Source organism: Pholcus phalangioides, unplaced genomic scaffold (genome assembly GCF_987345545.1).
Source record: "Pholcus phalangioides strain wild (caught in Gottingen) unplaced genomic scaffold, Ppha-v1.0 ptg000024l_1, whole genome shotgun sequence".
Taxonomy (NCBI): domain Eukaryota; kingdom Metazoa; phylum Arthropoda; class Arachnida; order Araneae; family Pholcidae; genus Pholcus; species Pholcus phalangioides.
In genome coordinates this window covers 1,637,981-1,664,397 of record NW_028301616.1, presented here as the reverse complement: position 1 = coordinate 1,664,397, position 26,417 = coordinate 1,637,981, and the positions used below count along the sequence as shown (strand labels likewise).

Below are 26,417 nucleotides of genomic sequence, written 5' to 3'. Positions count from 1 at the left end.
AGTGACCCGCGGCAAAGTTCCAGAGCACTTAGTGGCCCGCGTTATATATACACTGGCTTCATTTCCCTCAAATTTCTCTCAATAAATAATTTTTTTTTCTGTTTTGGATAACAATATCTATAACGTTAACATGTAATTATAAATGCAAATTTTGTGTGTCGGAGCTGTTCGTTGCCGCGCGTGTTGTATATTATTAGGGAAGACGCATCGGTGGAGGGGTGCGGGGGGGGGGGTGTTACTGGGTACTTGCGTGCAAACTCGTTGCTTTCTCTCGCTAATTTTAAGATCTTTGAAGGTCATCATTTTGCTTTTTTGTGTTCGGGAACGATTTGCGATGATGAATATTTCATGAGAAAACCGTCGAAGGATGATAACAAAGCGGATGCTATTGGTTGATGACTTTGTGATGACGGAGATCACATTATTGATTGAGTGGATGTGTTTCCTCGTCCGACTTTTTAAAGTCATCCATCTGAGACGCGCCACAAAATTTTGCACGTGAGGTTCGCTTTGAGACATGCCCGCCGCCCTGAAGGGGTTATCAGAATAATATCGTCAATCGTCGTCTGCCGGATGTAGGTCTCTATTTTTCCCATTTTTGTCTGTCTGGTGTCTTTTCCATCCAGTGATGTATTTAAAGGGAGGGGCTAGCAGGCTGTAGCCCACGGCGGCTAATTTGAGTGATCAAGAAAATGAGTAGGATGGGAGAAGGGCGGCAAAATTTGTATAGACCACAGGAAGTGAAAACTTAAATCAGGCTTTGCCTAAATAACTTAAATCAGCGAGGGCCTAGGTCAGTGAATGACGAAAAGGTGACCTAGAGAGTTCGGAATCACGTGAATGACCAGAAAAGTGACCTAGAGCGTATGTAAGTATGTGAATGACCAAGAAAAGTGTGTGCAAGTACGGGAGCAACCAAACCTAGAGCGTATCTGAGCATGTGAATGACCAAAAGAGTGGCCTGGAGGGCAGGGACCAGGTCAGTAAGCGACAAAAAGAGTGAGAGCACGTGGATGACCAAAAGAGTGACCTGAAGAACAAAGAACCCAGAACAAGACAAAAATGGTGACCTACAGTATTTGCAAGCATGTGAGTGCCCATGCCCCCCTCTACCACATCCTTTAGCAGTGCCCCTAGACTGGGATTTTTGGCGGGTCCCCAAGCCAGACTTTTCACGGGCCCTTGTTTAGTGAATTTGCAGCATGAAAAAAAAAAAATGATGGCAATTGTCCCTGGCCTCAGGACCGGCACCCTGTCAGTCTCATTCTTGAGGAAGCCCATGCGAGCAGTGCCGTCTTAACACATGCGCCTCAAGAGAAGAGTGGCCTCACAAAAATGAGATTAGGTGCAAATTTTCTTGAATTTACCTGGTAGGGCCTCAGAAAAACCACTTGGCCCAGGGGTCCATGATCGTCTTAAGATGGCCCTGCATGCGAGAGCCCGAAACAGTAAGCAAGTATGCATGGGGTCGCTCTTCCAAAAGGGTGATCCTTTGATCATTTTTGTCTCGCCACGGTCATTTTCTGTACACGAGGGCTAATTAGACCGGGACCTACAACTTATTGCCGAAATGGAACGGCAGCTTTTTTTTTTTTTATACCCATGGAGAGGTTGGTGCGCTAACCCCTTAATGGTGGACTCCCTGCGGTAGCAATCTTTTTCTGTGGTCTTATCGCCGTTTCTGTTGTACCCCATGTCAGGAAAGTTTCTGACAAAGACGAACCGGGTATCGAACTCGCGACACCTCTAAACATCCTTTGGTACTTTAGACTTACGTATCTTAACGACCTGGGCTGCCACGCTCTCCAAAAGGGTGAGGCTAACAGGATTCCAGCCCTGGGACAATTCACGTCATTTTTTCCCCATGCTATAAATTCACTATAGAAGGACTCGTGAAGAGTCTGGCTTGTGGAGGGGCTCGCCAGAAGTTCCAACCTACGGGCCCTGCTGCAGGATGTGTGGGTCATGTAAGTATGTTAGTGACCAAAAGAGTGATTTAGAGATGCAGTCATAGTAACGGGGAGGAGGGGGGATCAAGCGGGTTTTTGTACAGTGAGGTGAATTCGAGGAATGAGTTTTCAAGGGAAAAAAAATCAGACTGTAATGAGAGAGGGGCAGCAAAATTCGTGTAGCCCACAGGCGGGAAAACCATAATTGCGCCTTTGTTGCCAGCCAGCCCTGGAATGCCGTCGTTCCATCTTGACTGTGGGCCGTCTTCTGGGACGTTTAACATTTAGGGCGCCAGTTAAGGATATTTCAGGTCCGTCCGTTGTCCTGTCTTGTAGGAATGTGTAATATGTGGTGATGTGATACCTTGTTGGTGTCATTTCTTTGTGATACCTTGTTGGTGTCATTTCTTTGTGATACCTTGTTGGTGTCATTTCTTTGTGATACCTTGTTGGTGTCATTTCTTTGTGATACCTTGTTGGTGTCATTTCTTTGTGATACCTTGTTGGTGTCATTTCTTTGTGATACCTTGTTGGTGTCATTTCTTTGTGATACCTTGTTGGTGTCATTTCTTTGTGATACCTTGTTGGTGTCATTTCTTTGTGATACCTTGTTGGTGTCATTTCTTTGTGATACCTTGTTGGTGTCATTTCTTTGTGATACCTTGTTGGTGTCATTTCTTTGTGATACCTTGTTGGTGTCATTTCTTTGTGATACCTTGTTGGTGTCATTTCTTTTCAGAGCTGTTGAAATTTTACACGCGCTCAGAGATTTATAAAATCGTACCAAATTGAGGGAATTAGAAATAAAATTCAAGTTAGAAAACTATTCAACTTTGCTCAACAAGATTTTATCTGTTCACAAATTACATTAAAATTAAGGCCGACAGTATATTTCACTCTTAATTAACCATTTGAGTTAATTGAAAAAAATGCTCTATAATTTATTAAATTGCTGTGCTGATGTGTTGTTTCAATCGGAAATCCCTCAATATAATATACAGTAAAACCCCTCTTAACTGTCACCCCTCTTTTGCGGCTAAACATTAATTTCCCCATTGGATACCAAAGTATGCATTTCAAACCCCTGATTAACGGTCACCCCTCTTTTACGGACGATTTTTTTTTGTCCCGGTGGTGTCCATAAAAGAGAGGTTTTACCGTATTAATCATTCCCTCTCAAAAATATAAACATGGGTGTTATTATAAATACGCATGCCATAATATTCCGCATTTCATTTTTGCATAACCTCTCGCATTACTCAAATCATTATTTAACATTATTTTTGTATTATTTATTCCAGAAGTTATTATTCGTCGTGACTCAGCGATGACAGAACGTCATTCGTTTATCCCCATAAACGGTAAGTTGCAAATTGTTATTTTTATAAAACACATATACAATTTTTCTTTTATATGGCTTCGCGGGATCGGTCACGTTGTGAAAAACGCGTAATGCCGCTTTCGAATGGCTTCTTCTTTTTTCTTCTCCCCAGCTTTGTACGTATTCCTACGTACGTTATTTGTCAGTCCCGACTGAATAATTTACCTTCGCGGTTTTTACGTATTTTCTGTACAGGCAGCATTTACACACACACACAAACAGGCATCATCATTGTTCTTCTTCTACCTCACAAAAAGACGAAAAATACATTCGGAAAAATAAGCTGTTTTCTATAAACCTGTGTATATTTATTACTGTTATTGTATCGTTCCTTCTTTGTTTTCGCTGCGTGATTGAATCTGAATCGGAAATGAAACACACGTGTAAGTTTCTATTTTGAATCGTTGCTCAATTCCGAGTAAACTTTAAGCTCATTTACTTGCTTTTTTTTTTTCTGCTGGTTTTTGTCGATACAAATTCAATGTTATTTAATGTTAAGCAATCGTAAAAGTTTATTCTATACTTTTCTGCTTCTTTGTTTGTTTTCAAGTGAATTCAACTCTCTATATTCCATGGAACTTCTTTCCCCCCGTTTACTTTTAATCCATTATACGACAAAACTTTTCCCGTCGTTTAACTTTTTCAAAAGAAATTACATAAAAATGATAACATGAATGAAATATGAAAAGAAAACTTTTTAGGAAATTATTTATTTATTAAATTAAAATTATTAGTTAATAATTAAGTAATCATTATTTATTTAAAATTTTAGAATATTTTTATTGAGTTCGCAAAGTTTTACAGCTGTCAGTTCAAAAATTTGGTAACAGCAATCAAAACTAAAATTTTCTACTCCTTAGTTGAAAACAGGCGTCCCAAAAAAGGGACAGTAGTATATAATGGGTAAATTTTTTTTTGCTGGGATTGAATTATTAATTATTTATGTGATTGAATTATTTAATTACTTCGAATGGGATGAGGCCTAGTCATTTATAATTGATGAGCCACTTAAGGGGGATCCCATACTTTTTAACATAGTGAAAAACTATGCTCTAGTAGAAATATAATTAAAAATACTATTTTTTAACCATTGATTTATTTCAAATTTGGTACATAGTTTTGATTGCATATGCCAGTATAAAATTTCACGTATCTCTACTACTTATCTTACATTAAAAAAAAGCATTTTTAATGACTTAATGCACGATAAAATAGCATCTCGTCAATGTAATTGAATTAAATGTAGATTCGAAATAAAAGATACTGTTCAGAACGAAGCAAAAGATTGATATTTCATGGCCTCTGTCTCTCAATCTCACTTAAAATTAAATTTAAATTTTTTGAATTTTAAGATTTAAAATTTAATTTTAAATAAGATTGAGTCAGTGAAATCATTTTATGAAATGAAATTGTTTTTTCAGTTTGTTTTGAACCAATTTTTATTCAATTGCATTGATTTCGTGCTTTATTTTATCATTGCGTGCAAGCTATTAAAAATGAATTTTTTTTAAATTTGCAAAAAAGAAAAAAATAATAATAATAAAATAAGTAGTATATAGAGACATGTGTGAAATTTCCTATTGGCAAAGGATAGCATATGCAATCAAACATATGAGTAAAACATTTGAAATAAATCACTGGTTGAGTAATATTTTTAATTTGAACTATCCGTTCCAACAGCAGATTTCTTCATTAACAAACTGCTCACAAACTTCTTATTTCTAGCGACGAAATTAATTTAATAACTAAATTCAATTAATAATGGAACGGTTTATACACCGTAAGTTGCACCACTGATGCGGCCCGCGACGCTATAGCTGACCGTTATGTTGGCCCGCGAACAGAAAGAAGTTGGCCACCCCTGTACTAGAGCATAATGTTTCTCCATAATAAATAGTACGGGACCCCTTACGTTTTCTGAACATTATTCCGGGGCTTGTGTGAAAAATTCACCGACAAGCAATAATTAATCGACGAAGTGGCATAATGAGTACATAGATGAGCAAGTCAGTGTTTGACAAGAGTCAGAGAGTTGTTAGTTAATGAGCAGGTAAAAAACATAAGTGAGTGAATGACCAAAAGAGTAAGTGAAGGAGTGACTAAGCGAGTGAGTGCTAGCAATGCCAGCTCAGCCGCCATCGAAACATTAATTTGGTTTCTTTTTTGATGTTTGTGTGGAAGTGAAGGAGGGACTAAGCGCAAATGAATGGATGAATAAGCAAGTGAGTAAGTAGGTAGGCAAATGATCGAGTGATTCAGCAGGTGAGTAAATGATAGAGAGGGTGGTGGACGCTGTGGTGGTCGATTGGTCATAGTGACGGACTCGCATCACGGGTACCCGGGTTCGAGCCCCACCGTCGTCACAGTGGTGGTTGGCTGAAGTTGGTTTTCTGTGGTTCCCAACTTCGAGGCACAAATGCGAGTCCATCTCCCCGTTAAGAAGTCTCGCCACAGAGAGCAGCAGGCCTATATAGAAATATAGATGGCAGCACTGAAAAGTCAGACACAACACTAGATACACACTCAGACTGTTAGGTACACACACTTGTACAACTCACTAGGCAGTAAATTGCCCATGGCGATAGACCTGAGTTGTGCTCGGTTTGAAAAAAAAAATGATAAGAGTGAAACGAGTAGGTGAGTGAGCAGAGGAATTGGTGAAGGAGCAAGTGAGTGAGTCGCTCATGTGGTCACTCATAAGGTGACTCACTCACTCACTGACTTATTCGTTAGCTCATTCTCCAGCTTATTCGGCCACTCACTCGCTCACACATTCACTCACTTGCACAATTACTTGGTCACTCGCTCACTGGTGAAGAACTGTTGCGGGAAAATTTTCATCGCGATGATTTTTCTGTCAGTGAATTTTCCTAGCGGTGAACTTTCTTGTTGGTGAATTGCGTGGGGGTGAATCATTGCCAGTGAATTTTTAATCGATTAATTTAATGGATTTTTAGGTAAATCGTTCCGGGGTGGTCGGAAAATCTAATAGTGAGCTCGGTAACATACTTGAAAACGTCTCTTCGCACTCTCTGAAAAAGCAGTGGTTCCTTCCCTTTCGTGTCCCACGGACCCTTTGCGCTAATAAGACGAAGGACACGAACCCCTCCCCCCCCCCTGCCAATAGGATGAAGGCTGTGGCAACCCCTTCTATAGCATAGCATATTCATTATAGAGAGCACTTTTTCTATAGTTGGTGTTGGCTGTGGGCACCTTCAACACGTAATGTTGATACAAAGAGCTGATTGTTTTGTCATCCAAGCTGAAGGGCCGCCTGGAACCTCTCTAAGGACCCCACAGGGACCTATGAACCGTTTGGTAATAACCACTGCCCTAAAGTCATTCTCCCGCTTTTCCGTGGTTCGTTTTGGCCTAGACCAGTCAGTGTTTTTTTAACCTTTATTCGCCCGCAACTTATTTCTTATTCTTAATTTTTTTTTTCGGTCCGTAAATTATTTATCTAATTTGCAGTATTTACTTTAGGCCTGTTGCAAAATATTTCTCCTATTTTTTTCCCGGGCTGGGGGGGGGGGTATTTACGGTATTTATTTTTTGCCGGTTAGTCAATTATTTCTCCGGAGCTCAAATTATTTTTTTCATATCCTGAAATTATTTCTTTTTATTTTTGGCCGGTCCGCAAATTATTTTTCTCATATTTTTTTACTGGTCCGCAAATTATTTTGCCTTATTTTTCTCGTTCAACCCCAAACTATTTTTCCCATTTATTTATTTTTGGCACAGAATGAAATTATTTCTCCTTTTAATTTTTTGCCAGACCGCAAATCATTTTTCGTGTTTATTTTTTGCCGGTCTACCAATTATTTTTCTCGTATATTTTCTGCCGGTCCGCAAATTATTTTTCTCATACACTTTTCGCTAGTTTACAAATTATTTTCCGCGTCTATTTTTGGTGCGCAAATTATTTTCTCATATATTTTTTGCCGCTCCGCAAATTATTTTTCACCGGTCCGCAAACTATTTTTTGCTGATCTGCAAATTATTTCTCGTTTTTATATTTTGCCGGTCAAAAAGTTATTTTCCCTTTTGATATTTTGTCGGTTTGTAAATCTTTTCTCTTATATATGGTATTTAATTTTCGCTGGCTCGGAAATCATTCTTCACATTTCTGCCTGTCCGTGAAACTTTTCGTTTACAGTTAAACTTGGTTATAACAGTATTAAAGATTTCATGAAATTTTGTCGTCATAACCATAGTGTCGTTACAACCGTGGTAAATTTTTTTTAGACCTTAATTTACGAAAAAATAATTAGATGCTATAAAAAACTGCATGGCGTTGCCATTTCATTAGTATCAGTGGTGACCATATTGGGAGAAAAAGATGCGGGAAATAGGGGATCACACAAATATTTGACGCTGATTCTCATCAAAAATGATGCCAATAGTCGGTAAGGTTGCCAAATAGTGCTTAAACCTTTGTCGAGGAATACGATAATGCAGTAAGTCTGCTGAAATGTATTTCATGGGGGGAAAAATTAAAAATGGCTAATATGTGAGACGAATATTTATAGTCGTATTCATTACAACACAATTTACAAATTAATGCAAATTTCCTTCATTTCTGATTCTAGTAAAGAGTATGCATTAAATTAAGCTTCGTTGAGAAAAACTGGTCAAAATCGGGACATTTTTATTTTAAAAAATGAGGAAGAGTAAAATACGGGAATGTCCCTTTACACAGGTCAGTTCAATGATCAAGTTGGAGCGTCGAACATGTAAAACTGTGGATACTTTTTTTTAACGCTAGGTACGAGTAGAAAAACAGAAATATATCGTTTCTATGTGCGAATCTGTTAATTTAGGACTTCCTTGGCAAAAGGTTACAGAAATGGAAGCAAAACCTACGAAAAACTTGTCGTTATATCCGAGGTCGTCGCATTTTCATTGACGTTATAAGCAAGGCTCATTGGGATTATTTTCTATGGGAATAAGCCAGCACTACCAATTATCGTCGTTATATCTGATGTGTGGTTGCAACCGAGCTCGACTGCGGTTCCACTAATCCACAATTGTGAAACGAAGAAAGAACAATGTTTGGTGTCAGAAGATATTTGCTGACGAAAAAGAATCGACTTTTAAGTCGCTTTGTTTTTTTTAGGGGAAGGGAACATATACAGTAAAACCTTTCTTTTGCGGACACCTGCTGGACAAAAAAAATTCGTCTGTAAAAGAGGGGTGACCGCATCTGAGGTGTGTCCGTTAAGAGGGGTTTTACTGTATACAGTTTTGTGGCGCTGTCAAGTTAAAAAACTCTCGCGGCTCTCGTATTAAAATATTGAAAAAAAAAACAACACAACAATCAATTTGTAGAATATAGTATTCTATTGTAAGATGAAGTTTTTCCCCCCTAAAACATGTAGTAAGTAAAAAAAAAAACCCAAAAAAGCAGGGCAGGAAAAGCCCGATTTTCGTTGATCTTGATGGGTTGATGCTCGTGGCCCAATTCCCTTGATCCGAGTTGAAAGTAATTTCTCTTCAACCAAACAACACAACGTTACAAATCTCGTATTATATAAAAGAGATTTTGTTTTTAAAGAAAATCAAAATCTCACTTTTATTCTTTTTATCTCTGCATCTTCTTTTATTCGATCCGGTTTTTTTATGAGACATTTTTTTAAAGAAAAAACAATAATGGGTAATAATAGTTAATGATAATGTTTATGCGACCGAAACAAAAGCCTTCGCGCGACGCAACCTTTTTCGTATACATTATGGGTACGCATATATTTTTTATATAACAGTTTAACCCTAATAGGCGAAAAAAGAAAAAGGAAAAACACCGCGATGATCTAGTTTCGCCCCAATTCATCTTCATTCACCTTCTTGGCGTTTGAAAAGGAGCAAATTGGCATATAAAGTTAGAAGGGGAAAAAACAATTAAGGGCATTTCCTCGTCACGAATTCGGCCCGCAAAAAATCGAAACCTAATGATATGCGAGCGCTAAGGGAACAATCATTTCACGCGTGTGTGTGTGTGTGTTGTGTTGTGCCATGGCTGTGATTTTTTCTCCATATAGTGCATATTACTAAACTGAAAACCGTTGGGATAGTTTTCCATAGCATTCATATTTGACACCGCCCATGCGCGATACGCAAATATTTTTAGCGTTTTTTTGGTAAATTGAGTAGCGTTCTGTACAGTTATGGTTCTTTTTATGTGGACAGGGAAACAAAATGTTTCCTTCACGATATAATCACTCGGTGTACTGTAATTTCGTTCGATTGAGTCCTCGAGAAGCTTGAAAAGGGCCGTTTAAACACTTGGTTGTTCGGTAGAAGCCGTTCTGAATACGTGCTTTCAAATATCGATATGAAAATAAGAGCTCAACCCGTGCACACCCGAGTTTTCGCTTTTTGGAATTTTCGACATGTTTTTGACCTCAAAAAATACATAAAACATAAATGTCAGCAAATCTTAATTTTTTTTCACATTTTCAATTATTTATTTATTTATTATTATTTTTTGAGAAAAATTACTTCACTTCGTCCAAATTTTTTCAGCCAAGATAATGCAGGGCATATTTATCTTCACATACAATTTTTTTTCAGAATTTTATTGCTAAAAATTTTATGTAATAAATCACATTTTTCCCGGAGACACTTTCGCCTGGAAGCCGTCTTAAAAACTTCCTGAACGTTCAATTTTAAGTGCTGCCCTCTGATGAAACCCCAAAGATCATATTCACCATACTTCTGACTCAAAACTTACACAAACTTTTAGTCAGGGCTCAACTCCCTAAGGTTAAAAAGAAGTTCGTTAGTTAGTTTTCTAATTTTTTATGCGTTTTTTTTTTCCTATGTAAACGACCCCTTGGGAAATTTTTGATATTTTAAGAAACCGACGTTATTTTAAAACTTCTCGGTATCTAGACGTATGTTTCTTAAGGCAACGGTTGCAGAGATATTCACTGAGCAAACAATTTGGGACAGCCCATATATTAGTTTTTATTGCTTTCTCAGTCCTCGGGAAAAGTGTGAATTATTTAACACATATTAATTTGCCGGTCCGCAAATTAATCCTCTCATTTTTGCTGGTCTACAGTTGTAAGAATATTGAAGAACACCGGTCTAAAAGGTATAAACCACTTTAATTTCGTGTTGTTCCGCCCACTGGTTTCCTTCCTAGAGGGCTCTGAATAGGAATATTTCATTGAGAACCAACCACCAGGTACAGAAAATTCAAGGGACAAATTCAAATTGAATTTACGCAATAGGCAGTCTATCTAGAGGGACTGGTACTACAAAAGAATTATTGGCTGAAATGAATCGATGAAATAAGAAACGTTATATATTCGCCATTCCATTTCATTCTGAGACTATTACTCTTGGTCTCGCGATGGCATGCGAGATACAAATACATATGCTCAAAATAAAATAGCATTGCAATGGTTATGCCATACATTCGATCACTGAACCAATACTGAGCGTTATTGCTTATCATGCACCTTGGTATGTATCCAGGTAATTAAAAAGAAATTGTATAATGAGAGATATATTTGGTTGTTTCCACACGCAGAGAGAGAGGCGTGATCCCGAGAGACATTCCGCGAAGTAGTTATTATTATTTTTTCTTAAGACAGTGAACACACCTACAACGCAAAGGGCGGTTCCCCGCACAATAACGTTAGAAATCACTTTATATCTCTTTCTCCGGTTAGGACGTATCCTTGCTCTAAAACTGAAGGGTGAAAACCGTTTAATATCGAATATCAAGATCAGGGATCCAGCAGAACCGGATTCGAACCTTGAAACAGATTTAGGTCGGGCTTTCACTTGTTGAGAGAGAGAGAGAGAATATATAAAGTGAAAATCGGCTTGACCGACTGGTACCAGCCATTTCGTATGGAAAGGAAAACAAACAAATAAATGAATATATTAAGTTTGCGAGAGCAAAAGAAGTAATTAATGGTTATCCTCGAATTAAAAGCTCTTTGTTTATCAAACTTTTCGTGTACAGTATCATACTCTCTCTCTCTCTCTCTCTCTCTCTCTCTCTCTCTCTCTCTCTCTCTCTCTCTCTCTCTGCTGGCTTCATAATTTATCATTTATCACAATCTACCTCGAAGTGACTCGGAAATTAATCGAATACTAAGTTGTCATGTCAAACTACTGTCTTTATGGCCATTGGCCGATGGTCATTTATTTTAATTTTTGCGAGTCGGAAAATTTGATGTCAGCTCTTTATGTGGTTTTCCCTGATCCGCCTGTAACTGCCACAGTGGAAATCATTAATCCGTTTGCAAATTGCGACAAACTTTTTCAAGAGTATTTTTTTCTAATTTTGTGCAGCCGATAAGTGCTCGCTCCTCACCCCCCCCCCCCCCAATAACCGAGAATAATAATAATAAACCTAAAAGAGAAATGCAGTGAAACCTCCCTACAACGATACTCGGAATATGACGATAAATCCCTCTACTACGATATTTTTCAAATCTTGGGAATTGCCAAAACGCAATGTCCTTTCAATAGCAACGATACTCTTCACTACGATAAATTTCTTTGTGACGGTATTTTGAAACCGCTCTCTACAATGATATTTTTTTAAATCTCGCTGAAAAAGTTTTGAACTCATTTGTTCTTGATTTTCCGAGAGCGTCTAATGACATCGGTATTTTGCAGCACAGTATCACCGAAAGTGTTGTTGTTGCTGTTTTCTGTATAAGATACAAAAGTGCAATTTCCCTCTTTACAGGGTGCAATGCATCTAACAGAATTTTATTAATCAATTGCAATTTTTCGCTTGATAAATTCTTAAAAGCACATTTTCTAGTGGTACTTACAACGACGATGTACAAAAGATGTCCACAACAGCATGAATTTGGTTGGACCTGCTGGTAATGTTGCCTCCCGATACAAAGATAATCCCTCTACAACGATATTTTATCTGGGTCCACAGAGTATCGTGGTTTCACTCGATCCACTTTTTCTGCTACTTATAATATACGCATATTCCTATACCCCCCCCCCCCTCTGAATATAGGTAAAAAAATACCGTCTCTCACCTTCTGTTATCAAACTTTGAATAAAATCTGATTCCGCCCACTGGCATTTAATCTGACAGGTTGGGCAAAGTGCCTTTGTACAGAGCCAGTTGGGCTCGGTATTGCCAAAATAAGAGGGTTTTTAAAGACGCCATATATGTCGTCATTACTGAAATAAAATGCATCAAGTTAGACGAGATATCTCTTCACTGCTTCTGTAAGGGTTAAAAGTCAAACTCGAAGTGTCATCATCGAGGTTGATGTTTCCGGGAACCTATTTGTAGGCGCTTGATAGGTCGTTTGAATCCATTAGCAGCCAAAGGCTCTTTGAGCTATGGGTCATGACAAAAACATCATTCAGGGATGGATCATCATCACGAGATGGATCGTATAAATTCACTTGCAGCCAGAGATTCTTGAGCTATGGGTCACGATCGAAACGATTCACCGAGGCTATATATATATATCTGAAGGATTCGTACAAATCCAGTTAGAGTCCTATTATAAATGCACTTATTGCTTCATTGGTTTCATTAATTTAGAAGTCCCATGGGTTGTGAAGTTGATCTTGTTGATTTTGATCGCGGAAAAGGTTAAGAACCCCTCGTTTAAGCAGACATTTCCCGTTCTCAATCTGAACCGATTGACCCCCCTCCCCACGTAATAAGATACAATACGCTACTAAATTGATGAATATCGTGCTTTCGGCTTCAAAGATTTCAATCACGCCATCTTGCGATCAGTCGGAAAGCTTCCTGAAATCTTAATTATAAATAATTTGATTCATGTTAAGATTAAAAAGAAATTTATTTTATTGCGATAATATTCATAACCGTATTCATGAATCGAGAAATCTTTATTCGTTATCGCGTGTTTCTCGATATTCACGCGATGGCGTGAGGAATCCGTCCGATTATTACCCATATATACATATTATTATTATTCAGTGTATTCGTTGGGATTATTAATATCCATGTTATTGTTGCTGATTTTCGTCAAAACCGGAAATTGAACGTGGAAATGATAATTGAGATGTTATTGACCTTGGACTTCGATGATATGGTCGATGAGATATTTCAATTTTTAAGCAGTAAGAGATTATGAAAATAAGTACATAATCAGGACCCGACAAACACAAGCGCCATCCAAAGCAGTGCAGCAAAAAACTATGTGCATTTAAATCTCGATATAACGGTACTTTGCGGACCGAGAGAAGACACTGGTTGGCCACTTTATTATGACCACCTTTCTTTTAAACCGAGCACAACTCAGGTCTATCACCATCTATTGGCGATTTACTACCTAGTGAATTGTGCCGGAAGTGTAACTGTGTGTGTACTGTAACAGTCTGAATGCGTATGTAGTGGTGTTTGAATTTTTCAGTGCCGCCATCTATATTTCAGAAGTGAAGTGATATTATGACCACCTGACAGACTTATGCAAATGAGCTATACAGTCACACCATTCTGTAATTTCGGGCATGTAAACATAATACAGTCGAATTTGGCTAATTCGAAGTCCAAAATCACTGGAAAAAGTTTGAATAATCCAATTAATCTATCCCGAATCCGTAAACTGACTCCAAATCGCAATTTAATGATCAACATTGCCATAGGGAAATATGTAATTATCAATTATTACAATTTTATCATCAGTCACGAAACTTTCGCAAATTTTAAGAATTCATTAATTATGATATAATTGATCTCAGCTGCTATATTATTCCAATGTTCTGGAATCAGCATCACTGCGGACATTTCTTGACCATGTTCAAAGCCTAACTTAGGAAACAGTTCATGATCATCCGTTATGAAACTGTTTCCCAAATTTTGCTTATTATTCTTATGCTATCAAGGAAATATACTTTCATTAACATATTATGTGATTTGAACTTTCCGATGCTTTCCATACTGATATTTGTTCCCAATATGTATTTGTTGTTGTTAGAAACCATCGAGTCGATTTCGACTCCTGGTGACTCTATAGATCATGTCTCTCCAAGCTGGTCTGTCATTCACAGCATGTCTCAGTTATGCTAGCTTCATTCTAGTGCTTTGTAACACCTCTTCTATCCATCTGGTGCTTGGTCTGCCTCTCCCTCTCGTTCCCTCCATTCTTCCAAGCATCACCATTTTTTCTAGTGAGCCTTCTGTACGCATTATATGGCCAAAGTAAGAAAATTTCTGTTTGATGACTGTTGCTTCTAGAGAATAGTCAACCTCGACTTCTTCGATAACCGATTTGTTAGTCCTTTTAGCTGTCCATGGAATTCTCAGCATCCTTATCCAGCACCAAAGTTTGAAGGAATCAATTATTTTCTTATCTGCTTTCCGTAAGGTCCAGCTCTCACATCCATACATAAAGATAGGAAAGACCAATGCATTTATAATTCTAATTTTTGTTTTCATTGATACATCTTTGTCTTTCATTATTATATTAAGCTTTTTTCATGGCTGTTTTGTCCAGAACTACTCGTCTTTTTATTTCTTCTGTGCAAGTTCCCTCTTTTACAATTTTTGATCCTAGGAAATCAAATCTGTCCACAATCTCAAAGCCATCTAGTTGAAAACTGTGAATATCTGCTGTAGTCATGATCTTTGTTTTTTTCGTATTTAGGTAGAGAGTCCAATCTTCTCACTTTCTGTTTTTACTTTTGATATAATGTTCTTCAGGTCCTCTTCAGATTCTGTTATCAAAGTCGTGTCATCAGCATATCTAAGGGTGTTGATCACTCTTCGTCCAATTTTCACACCCGCTTTTAAATCCCTCTAAATCTGATGCTCTCATTATATATTCTCCATAGAGAGTAAATAGGTTTGGGGAAAGGATGCATCCTTGTCGAACCCCTTCTTCAATTCCAAACTAATATGTATTCCAATATGTAATACCTTCATAGTAATGTTTATGTGCATTCCCAATAGTATAAAAAGGTAAATTTATGTAATGTGAATAATTCAAATGTGAATGCTCAGCACTGTCAACGAAGGCTTTGTTTAATTATTCTCGTTGCAGTGGAGGCTCTGCGTGTGTATATTATGTATATTGCATAATACGTAAAAATAGAGCGAAGCAAAACTGCCCACCACTGTGCAACAGAAGCTTTGTTGCTTCATTTCCAGTCACAGTGGAGGTGCTGTATATGTTTTGTATATATTGGGTATTTAGACCAGTCTCAAATCTCTCCCACTTCAACATGCCAGCTTCTTCTTCTTCTTACTTGCCCCACAAGTCTTCTCCACACTTCTTTCGAAATCCCAGGCTCCGGTCTCGGGCCCTTATGTGCCACTGGGCACACGTGCAATTTTTCTCCCTAGTCATTGGATTCAGCTATCCATTTTAGTCAAATGGCTTGTACGTTACATCGAGTTGATGTCCCCATCTTCATGGGGAGAACGACGCGAGTGATTCGATACTTGCGAGCACAGGGCAAGGGGGGCCACTGCTATAAGTATTTTCTAACTTTTTCCGACATAACCCTGCCACTTTTGAGGTGACGGAAGTAAGTTGCTTCGCATCAGTTCGGGAGTGTGCGTGGTTCTATCTATCTATCCTCCAACTTCGAATTGTCCAAAAAAATGTTTTAAAAAATCGAACAAGAAATTTTAACATTAAATTAGATAGAAAACTCAAAGGGAGTTCGTAAAAGTTCGAATAAATCAAGTTCTACTGTACTTGAACCCGCACTTTCCAGTGTAGATTCAGTCACGAATGTTTTTAGGGGACCAACAAAGAATTAAAAAAGAAGAAAAATGCAATACTTGTATATATTTTCACGAAGATATAAATGTTTCTCATAAAAATTCCGATTCTCATCGCAGGTTTTTTTGCTTATAACATGCAAAGTTATCAACCAATTTGCAGAAAATTCGACACTATACATAAGACATACTGCAAAGAAATTTAAAATTAAATTATGCAAGATATACAGGAAACTGGATGTTGTGTGAAGATACTTATCTTATCTTGAAAATCATAAGCATCTACACACAACATCCAGTTTACTGTATATCTCGCATAAACCAGTCGGGAGCGGCATCATATCATATAAAATGAAGTCATTTGATATTTTATAAGATATTAGCATTTGAAGTAAATCATTTTCAGTCCGCATGCGCGAAAGATATAAACTTTATTCTTTACAATTTGATTGCCAACTTTTGTGAAAATTACAGTCGAATATCATGAAAATTCAGGTGAGAGATGAGGGTGATACAGTGAGCAGAATTTCAGTTACTTACTGAAAGTGGCTAGGGAGCTGTTGATACTAATGTGTGCTTGCTCGATTCTTTGAAGCGTTTGTTTGTTAGACTGTTCTGGGAAGCAGCGAATATATGTCGACTGGCACAGGGCGCTCCCCGTAAGACATAAGTTCGGTCATTCCACTTAATAGGGGTATTTCGCTGTATAGTTACTCTTCTTCTGATGATAGACATATATTAGGGGTCTCCAACATTTTACGAGCCGTGAGCATCAACTATATCTAATATCAGAGAATGCTAGAGTGCGATGGTGTAGTCATCGTGCTAGACTCTCACCGCTAGGATCTAGGTTCAAATACCGTAGACGGCACAGTGTTGGTCGGCTGAAATTTCCAGACACAGCCATCCTCCGGGAACGCTTCGATATCTCAATGAGATGGGAAGTGGGGTTTGTTTGGTTTTCAAAGGTCAAAGAGGGGGTATACAGTAGATTTCTCTTTTCGCACTTACTCTACGTGTTCTCTTTCCCTCTCATATGTATACAATGAAAGATACATTATATGTGGGGGGGGGGGGAAATCACTATACAGGAGTATAGAAAAAATGGGAAGGGATAAAACAAGTTTGGTTCGTAGAGTTGCAATAAACTTTCGTGATAGTGAGGAGAGAGGGAAAAAACCACAGAGAACTGGATTGAATTTACTCCACTGGCGTTTGGACGAAATATGTCGTCCGTGATCATAAAGAGGTTAAATGGGAGATCGGCTGGCATTCGCTCCTTGAAGTTGAATTCGTACACCTACCATTGATACTGTATTATAAAAATCCCTTGGCATCTGGCCTTCCGTTCGGATATATCCGCGACCGTGAAATCAGCTTGTTATACACATGTGAACATTACAAATAAGGAGCCATACAAGGGTAGTACCGATCGAATAATGTTATTCAACACAATCTGAATATTAAAAAAAATACTATTTTTTCCTATTTGCTGTGTGCAATAATCTTCTTAATTATTCCGAAACTTATTAATCTCATCTATAGGGGGAGAGAGAGAGAAAATAAGCACATGCACCCGAAGGTCATGCGTCTTATTACAGTAAACACCTGATTCGTAAGCATCTTAATAATACACACAACCTGTGTCTCTGGTCCCATAATGATAATCTACTTCTTTTTTTTGATAATAACCCCGCTCCAGGGGCAGGAATCGAATTGAGGACAATGTCGAACACTTATCTTTTTATTATTATTATTATTTTTCTACTCACGGATGACTTATCCTTATTAATTGTGTGAATGTCGTTATTAATTAATGCGTGAATTAAGTTAATTAGGAGTTTCTATTTCCATCCCGTGTGTACGGATTTTTTTTAAAAACTAAACTGATGCGGTTGTGTTTTTATATTTTAATTTCAATTTAATGGATGCTAATGTGGCAGCTCTTTCCGGCCGCCGTTTTCGAAATTGTACGGATTCATTAAAAAAATCATGCACTGATGTGGGATTTATGTGCAAAAGATGACATCTGGTCGGCCCTCTGATTAATAGGACGCAAATATTATTACATTAAGGTCACAGGGCGTGGTTGTTGGGACTTCTCCTCGTCGTGAATATTAATAGTAATTGTAATACGGTATTTAAATAGTTGTGAAAATATGTTTCGATTTCCGTTTATAGGGGGGAAAAGATTGTGTATATGATATAGATTGTATGTATTCACGTGTGATGAATTGAATTCATGTTGTAACGAAATTGGTGTTGACATGCTTCGAAAGTATGAAAATTCATGATTGCGTTTTTTTTTATGTTTCGGGTCATTTTATTCGTATTTAGAGTTTAAATGACCCTTTTTTGAGATCATTTTTAATGTTTAATTTATGATTTTTATGCGTTTTCTTTTTCGTTTTTATTAATTAAGGTTGGAAGCTATTGCCGTTTCTTCTTCTGGTTTGTCCTTCTTGCTGCTTACCTGATGGAGGTAATGTAACATGTATACTATTATATTAGTATCTGTGATTATTAATTTGACGCTCATTAAGAGCGAGGCTTTTTTTAAAATTCAAGTATGATATGAATGAGGCAATGTCTTTTTAGAAAGAGTGTTCATCATTTTTGCCAGCGCAGTGTCTTCTGATATCCTTTTGCATACTAAGGCCCTTCTTAAGTGGGGATATGATGGATGTTCTCTCAGTTTAGTGTTATGCAAAATTTTTACATTTACGGACCAATGAGAAAAGTTGAAAAATTTCATGGACCGGAGGAAATAAGGAGGTGGCTGATAAAAAGATGCCCATCAAAATATGGATGGGTTAATACTTGAATGACCCCCTAAGAAACATTTGCATGTATGTCCATCCAGTTAGAGGCCATAGCACTTGTTTGCTATTGCACCCTGTATAGCCATAAGTCATGGGACAGTTCGGAGATTTTTTAGAATTTCTAGAGAAATATTTAATGAATTGTTCTTAAATTTCTGTCATTTACAATTTTCGGTTACGATTGCCAGTAAAAATTCATTCATGAAGGCATTTAGGAAATAAACAGAAAATTAACTAAGAAAAATTGTTTTCGATCAACCCTGCACCAGAAAAAGCTGCAAATGTGTGTGTGATTTGTTACTTTTTCAAAATATTTCCCTTGCTATTTTCAGTGTTTGTATATATGCAAATGTTTCTTAGGGATCATTCAAGTATTACGTCAGCATCGATGGGGGAGGGGGGTTTCCGATTTGCTGACTTTTGATGACAAGGGGGAGGGAGGTTTGGATGATGATTACGTCATCAACCACCCTTTATGAAAATACGAAATATTCTTAATGGCATCTCACTCGGTGATGAAAACGATAAAAATCTTTCGCTAGCTTGTGGGCACCTGAACTAACATTCTCCCTAATGATAAATCCCTTACAGAGCTTCTTCAGCGATCTCTAAATGTTTCACGGATCCTTCAAGTGCTCGGGAAATGTTTCCGGGCTGCTTAAGTGCTCTAGAACTGTGCAACGCATCACTCAAGTGATCAGTAATTATGCCACGGATCACTTAAATTACCTGGGAATGTTCCGCGGATAACTTGGGTGATGTAGTACTGAACCGCACTGAGGGCCGCTTAAGTGCTCTAAAATTGTGCCACATGTCACTCAAGGGATCTCTAAATGTGCGACGGATCGTTTGTGTTCTGGAATGTGTCACGGGCCACTTTAATGCTCTGGAATTGTGCCACGGGTCATTTAAGCGATCTGTAAATGTGCCGCTTAGTTCATTTTTACAAAATTGGGTTTGAGGGGGCAAGCCACATCAGATGATCTTCAGGGCCACATTTGGTCCGCGGGTCGGGTCAAGGGTTTACCTTGTATGGCTTAAAGGGTGGGTCGCAATGAATTTCTTAAAGAGAAATTTTGAGTTCTTACCCTTCAAATATCATTGAAATTAACAGAAATTATAATAACATATAAAAATAGTATTTTCTTTCGAAATTTTAATTTTTTTTTAAATGTTTTTCACATTAAAAAAATATTTTTTCGTTTCGGGGGAGGCGGGGGAGTACGAGCCCCCTATGCCCCCGCCCCCCGCGTACGTTTCTGACCCAACCAATATGCGTTAGGTTGTTGGGGGCAGTGTTGCGAAATTTTGCTGACAAGGGTGACGGGGGGGGGGGGGATCAGAGTTTTGCTTACTTTTGCTGACCAAGCAAATTCTGCTATTCCAAGAGATATGAGCATTTAAAGTACATTTTTTACAGCGGAATATATAAATTTTTATTTTTCATAATTTGTGATTGCCAACTATTTAGAACAACTTTCATAAAAATCGCAGTTGAATATCATAAAAAAACACAAAGATATAAGTGAGCTGTATTTCAAGTTACTTCCTGAAGGTATCTGGATGATGAAGGATTTCCCTATAATATTTATTTCTGTTATGTTCTGCCATTTGATTGAACCAGCAGTATTTGTCGGTTTGCTCCTTAGTATTAAAAGGATTTTGTGGTTACAGCACGTTCTAACTGACTGACGTAGATGCATTTTCTCAGTTACAGGGTGTCCCACAAATTCGCAAATAGTTTAAAAATCCATTAAAAAATGAAAAAATTTGCATATTTGGATACGGTTTGCGAAAAATTCATTCTCACGAAGAGAAAGCTGTCCCCACGAAGCGGATTTTTATTGGTTCAAGCAAAAAAACTATTTCAAATTTTTCGTCGATAGAGGGCGATACACTAAAGCAAATCACTGGAAATGTACAAATCAGAGTCATAAAATGCATGGCGTACGTTTGACAGCTCATTTTTTAATTCTTCAGTTACTTTCTTTCAAACTGAGCACAACTCCGATTTAGCACCATGAGCAATTTGCTACCGAGTGAGTTGTGCTAGAAGTGCGAGTGCGTTTGCCTAACAGTCTTAGTGTGCATCTAGTGTTGAGTCTGATTTTTTTTCAGTGCTGTCATCTATATTTCAAATTGAGAGGGAAGTGTAATAATTCTATATTCGTACCGTTGTAGGCCTGTTGCTTTCTATATGGCAAGGTTTTTTAACAGAGATATCGGCTCCCATTTACGTCTCGAAAATAGGGCACTATAGAACTTTCCTGTTGCTGGCACTTACAAGGGATTTGCATTGCGATGTCCACATTGATGAATAAAAGACTTACGGTGAAGTTGTTTTACCTCAGCCACGAATCGCAGGCTGAAGCTTTACCAAAGTTTCGACATAGAGAAACCTCAGGTTCAACCCCCCCCCCCCCCGTCTTACTTTCATGCAGCTTTCTCTATCCACAAAAATTCGAACTTTTTTTTCTGTACCAAAAAAGAAAAAATCCGTCTTCGAGAGAACAGTTTTCTTGCAAACTACATTCAAATCTATGAATTCCTCAGATTTTTATGAATTCTATTAAACTATTTATGAATTTATGTGACACCCTGTAATATTATATATAGTATATAATATTATATATGTACATATTTATATGTGTACATATTTCGTTTTAGTTCATTTCTGTGCTTTCAATTTAAACCACAGATTTGTGCAAATGGATGAATGGTCGTAAATATTACATCGACGTTGGTGAGTCCGGCATAATCAGCGCCGAAAACGTCACGAGCCAGATCCAGACCACTTCCCCAGCATCAGCAGCTGCATCGACAGCTTCGAGCAAAGACCATCAGCCGGGGATCGAATCGAGCCAACAACAGCAGCCTCAGATACCTCAAAGATGCAGCGTCGAGCTGATCACTTGCCCCTCGTGTCATTTCGAAATGAAGACACTGAGGATCAACATCCCGACCTGCTCCTCGGATAAGACGTGCAGGTTCGTCAGGACCTTTCTTTCTTTCTGGTGTTTCCGTGTTTTATCCAGGCCAAAGATGGGTTGTCCCATCAACATTTCCATCATCCTATATTGATAATAAAATTTAAAGGGGATGTAATTAACTGCACTTTGATTTTGATCATCCAATATAAAACGGATACTTTGCACTATAAAATGGATATGTTGCACTTTGAAACAGGGTACTTTGCACTATGAAACAGGGTACTTTGCACTATGAAACAGGGTACTTTGCACCATGAAACAGGGTACTTTGCACTATGAAACAGGATACTTTGCACTATGAAACAGAACTTTGAAACACATACTTTGCACTATAAAATGGATATGTTGCACTATGAAACAGATACTTTGCACTATGAAACAGATACTTTGCACTATGAAACAGATACTTTGAAACAGAATATTTTGCACTAAGAAACAGATACTTTGCACTATGAAACAGAACTTTGAAATAGAATACTTTGCACTATGAAAAGGATAATTTCCCATCCGTTCCCGCTGTTAAACGAATACTTTCCACTATCAAATTATTAGTGCAAAGTAATCGAATTATGGTTCCATGTACCAAGTGCAAAGTAATCCAATTAATTAAAGTGCACGTGTTGTGTATATTTAGCAATTTTCAAAGCTGCTGATCTCTATGATGTCCCCTCTTTTTTTCTTCTTTCCAGGTGTGATTTCGTGTGGATAAAAGAAGCAGCCTACAGCAAGTCTGGCCAAGAGTTCTGCGGATACTCTGATGGGAACTCCACGGGTTTGGAATTCCAGTCGAAGACAAAACTTGTCTCCGTTGACTTCTTGTACAGCGGGGCTTACACGAGCGCCTTCGCTCTTCAATTCAGTGCCATAAGTAATGAAACTGACTAATCATAGATCTTATATAACCTTTTTCAACCGTGACCCAAAATCAATAACATTTGTAACCCCGTGGGACTGTCTTACGAAAGTAGTGAAACCAGTAATACAATAAGTGCATTTATAACAGGACTGTAAGAAGATGGATGTGTCCGACTCATTTCGTAAGTCATCTGCGAGTCGAGTTTGGGTCGTTACCCATTGCTCAAGAATCCCTGCTGTAAGTGGATTAGTACGTCCCATCTCTGAAACCTATGCGAATGAAATTTTGCTTGCGACCCATACTCATGAACCCCTAGTTGTAAGTGGGTTTGTACGATCAATCTCTAAAGCCTATATGAATCAAGTTTGATTCTTGACCTATAGCTCAAGAATCCCTTGCCGTTAGGGGATTTGTACAACACATTTCGGAAAGCCCCCTATGAATAAAATTTGAGTCGGGACCCATAGCTCAAGAATCCCTGGCTGTTAGTGAATTTGTACGACCCATTTCAGAAGCCCTGCGTATCAAATTCGGGTCGGGACTCATAGCTGAAAAAATCCCTAGGTGTAAGTGGGTTAATAAGATCAATCTCTAAAGCCCATGGGGATCAAGTTTCGGTCTTGACCATTGCGTGAGAGCTCCTGTCTGTAAGCGTATTCCTAAAATCGATTTTGGAGGCCCTTGCGAATCAAATTTGGGTCGGAATCCATAGCTCAAGAATCCCTGACTGTTAGTGGATTTGTACGACGCATCTCGAAAGCTCCATGCGAATCAGGCTTGGGGTCGTGACCCAGACCCATAGCTCAAGAATTCCTGACTGCTAGGGGATCTGAACGACCCATCTTGGAACTCCCTGCCAATCAAGTTTGGTTCGTGACTACAGCTCAACAATTCCTGTCTGTGAATGGGTTTGTACCAAAGCCTCCTAGAAGTACCTACTGTAGTATCTAGGAGGCGTTGTTTGTACGTCCCATCTCGGAAACCCCTGCAAATCAAGTTTAGGTCATGACCCATAGCTCACTTTGTACGACCCATCTCGGAAGGTCAGGTGACCCATAAATTAAGAGCCCCGCCAGAGATTATTTGAATTTCATGCATTTACATTGGGTGATGATAATAAATAATGAGGTAATACATTGAGTATACGTTGATCTGTTGTGTTTTCCTTTGCAGAGAATGTGTACGTGTACAAAGGGGGTTACGAACAGTTCCCGAACAACAGCACTGGCGAAATCAGTTCTCCGAATTTCCCCGGTGGTTATCCGAGTGATTACAGCGCCGAGTACATCCTGCAGAATGTCAACCCCCTGGGATTCGTTCAGCTGTTGTTCACCGATTTCCAGCTGTCTCTTTGGTCTTACATGGAGGTTCGTACAACAGATTAAACAACGATTTTTGTTTAAAAATGCCATATCAAATACGCCTGCGTGTGAATTCATAAATAGCGTGTCACCGACTGAAATTTTTCAATGCACAATATTGCCCCGGACAATTTCTCTAACAAGTCCTTGAAATGAGCAGAGGATGAAACAAAGGCCAGGACGTCACAGATTTATTGCCAGAACACCTATTTCCAGGCAGCGATTTCACGAAATACGTTAATCAGAGAGCGGCCTACGAATAAGAGCTCCCGCATTGAGGATAAACTCCAGCAAGCTGACTACATCAGTTTTGTCGTAGCATCACTTCATGCAGTCGAATCCCGTTATAACGAACTCCAAGAGACCGGAGAAATCACTTCGTTATAACGAAATTTCGTTATAAAGGAATTCCAGGTTATGCATTTTGTTCTTACGTATACTTATCTGGGAGATTAGAAACGTGTTCGTTAAAACGAGATTTTGCACTATAATGGTATTCGTTAAAACGGGATTCAACTGTATAGACAAAAGAAAGGTTCTGGAAATTTCTGGCGCATTCTCGCCATCTCCACTCTTTTCTGTTGGCAACACGACAGCGCCGCACGTGCCAAGTGTGTCGTCATTTTGAGGGGTTCAAAGCAAAATGCATTATCGATTATTTACACAGATGGGAGCTATAATTTTCACAACAATATGTACATAAAATAATTTCAAACTTTTAATTTTTGACGTGGTAATTGGTTGGCCAAAATGCTCCCCCAGACTTTCTGTTTGGCCCAGACCGTAGCCAGAAATTTCGTTTGGGAAGGGGGATCAAAGTGATAGAACAATAGATTTGGCCATCTTTTTCCCTTTTTTGGGTCATTTTCTCCCATTTTCCTTGCCCGTTCTCCCTCGCCTTGATTTGGCCCACAAGTAAAGAGCAAAAATAGTCAATGGTGGGATATGAACTTTGTCGATGACTTCTCCGTAACACTATACAGGTTTTTGAAATCATTTCATTGCATCCAACCCATGGGTGGACCATCATGACCATCCCCTCTCCAGGAGCAAAGGGATTCTTCTGAGGCTCCTACTTGGCTAGAAATGCCTGCCTACCTATTGGCATGTTTACTATTTAAATTTTAAAACACATCTAATTTTCACGAGGACCCCCCCCCCCCTCTACAAGCGAGGCCACCAAGCCATGCTCGGATGGGCCCATGTGTTAAAACGGAACTGATCTCACCGCCTCCCCACCCTTGAGAAAAACGGGGGCTCCGATAGTCTGAAGTCACCAAAAGGTGTCTCCAGAGATGGTTTGCAGCCTACTGCAAGAGGTTCCTAAGGCTTGGTTGACGTTTTTCATAATGAAGCCCCAATCAGAATGAAATTTGCATCCCAAGTGCATATGCACAGCGGGAAGGGTGTGCTTGGTGCCTTTGGTGTGTGACAAGAGGGCTCTTGTATGAGTGCGTTTTATAAATAACCACTACTACTCCTAAAGTAGTGGTTCTCAACCTATGGAAGCCGGCAACGTCCGGCCAATTTTTTTTATTTTTGTTTGAGTGGAAGGCCCAATCATAAACACAACAAATGCGAAAAAAATGGGGGAAAATGAATCGATGAATCACTCACGGCCCGGTTTAACTGGTGCCAGAGTCCAGTACTGGGCCGTGGCGCAGTAGTTCAGAAACACTGCTCTAGGGAAGTGAGGCCCACAATTTGCATGGTGCACAGGATGCTCCGATATTACACGAAAAAACTTCTATAGGGAGAGTAGAAAGCATCAAAATGTATCATATTCATGTACTAAGGCCGAAAACATCACTAGAAGACGATAGGACGAAGCCCCTGTGCACGTGCGGAGTTTTGAAGCCACCGTATCGTAAAAAAGCGGCTCTGTCCTTTCTTTCTTGATAATAACCTATAACAAAAAAGCACGATTTTTTCAGGAATGTTTGGTGATCATGGATACTTGTCTTATGAAATATTTAATGTCAATATACAACAGGGTGAATACCACTATCGACCGCCCAATAATTACACACATGTGATGCCTTGTGAAAAATTCTACAGAAAAGTGTTTTCATTTTAGGATTGGACGAATATTAAGGGAGTTGAAACGTTTGAAATTTTGTGAAGCGTCAGTTTTCTAACGGTCAGTTACACGCTGAACACCCAAACAAACAAAAAATTGTCCGCAGCTGGTGGTCGCTAATTGAAAATGAACTGAAATATTCAATCCCATTAGAAGCCAAGTTCTTCGCGAGTGATGCTTTTTCCTCTTCGTGCAGAGTGATCTTAACCTTGTTGTTACGTGTTACTTTCGCTCCACTATATTAGCAAATTTATCACCAGATTTGTGAAGTGTTAGCCAAA

The 26,417-nt window shown here is 38.6% G+C and overlaps 1 protein-coding gene across 2 annotated transcripts in view; it reads left to right on the top strand.

Annotated features, from left to right (window-relative positions):
- Positions 1 to 26,417, top strand: part of LOC149068558 (uncharacterized) — an 88,733-nt gene that overhangs the window by 49,059 nt on the left and 13,257 nt on the right. Inside the window, exons 2-6 of one of the 2 annotated variants that reach the window (XM_089250470.1) lie at positions 3,251 to 3,310; positions 18,450 to 18,509; positions 21,548 to 21,836; positions 22,529 to 22,707; positions 23,869 to 24,062. In XM_089250470.1, coding sequence (XP_089106596.1) covers positions 3,277 to 3,310; positions 18,450 to 18,509; positions 21,548 to 21,836; positions 22,529 to 22,707; positions 23,869 to 24,062 — 756 coding nt within the window. In that variant the 5' untranslated portion in view covers positions 3,251 to 3,276. Of the gene's footprint in view, positions 1 to 3,250; positions 3,311 to 3,474; positions 3,714 to 18,449; positions 18,510 to 21,547; positions 21,837 to 22,528; positions 22,708 to 23,868; positions 24,063 to 26,417 lie in introns of those variants that run through there. The other variant, XM_089250471.1, reaches the window with a different exon arrangement.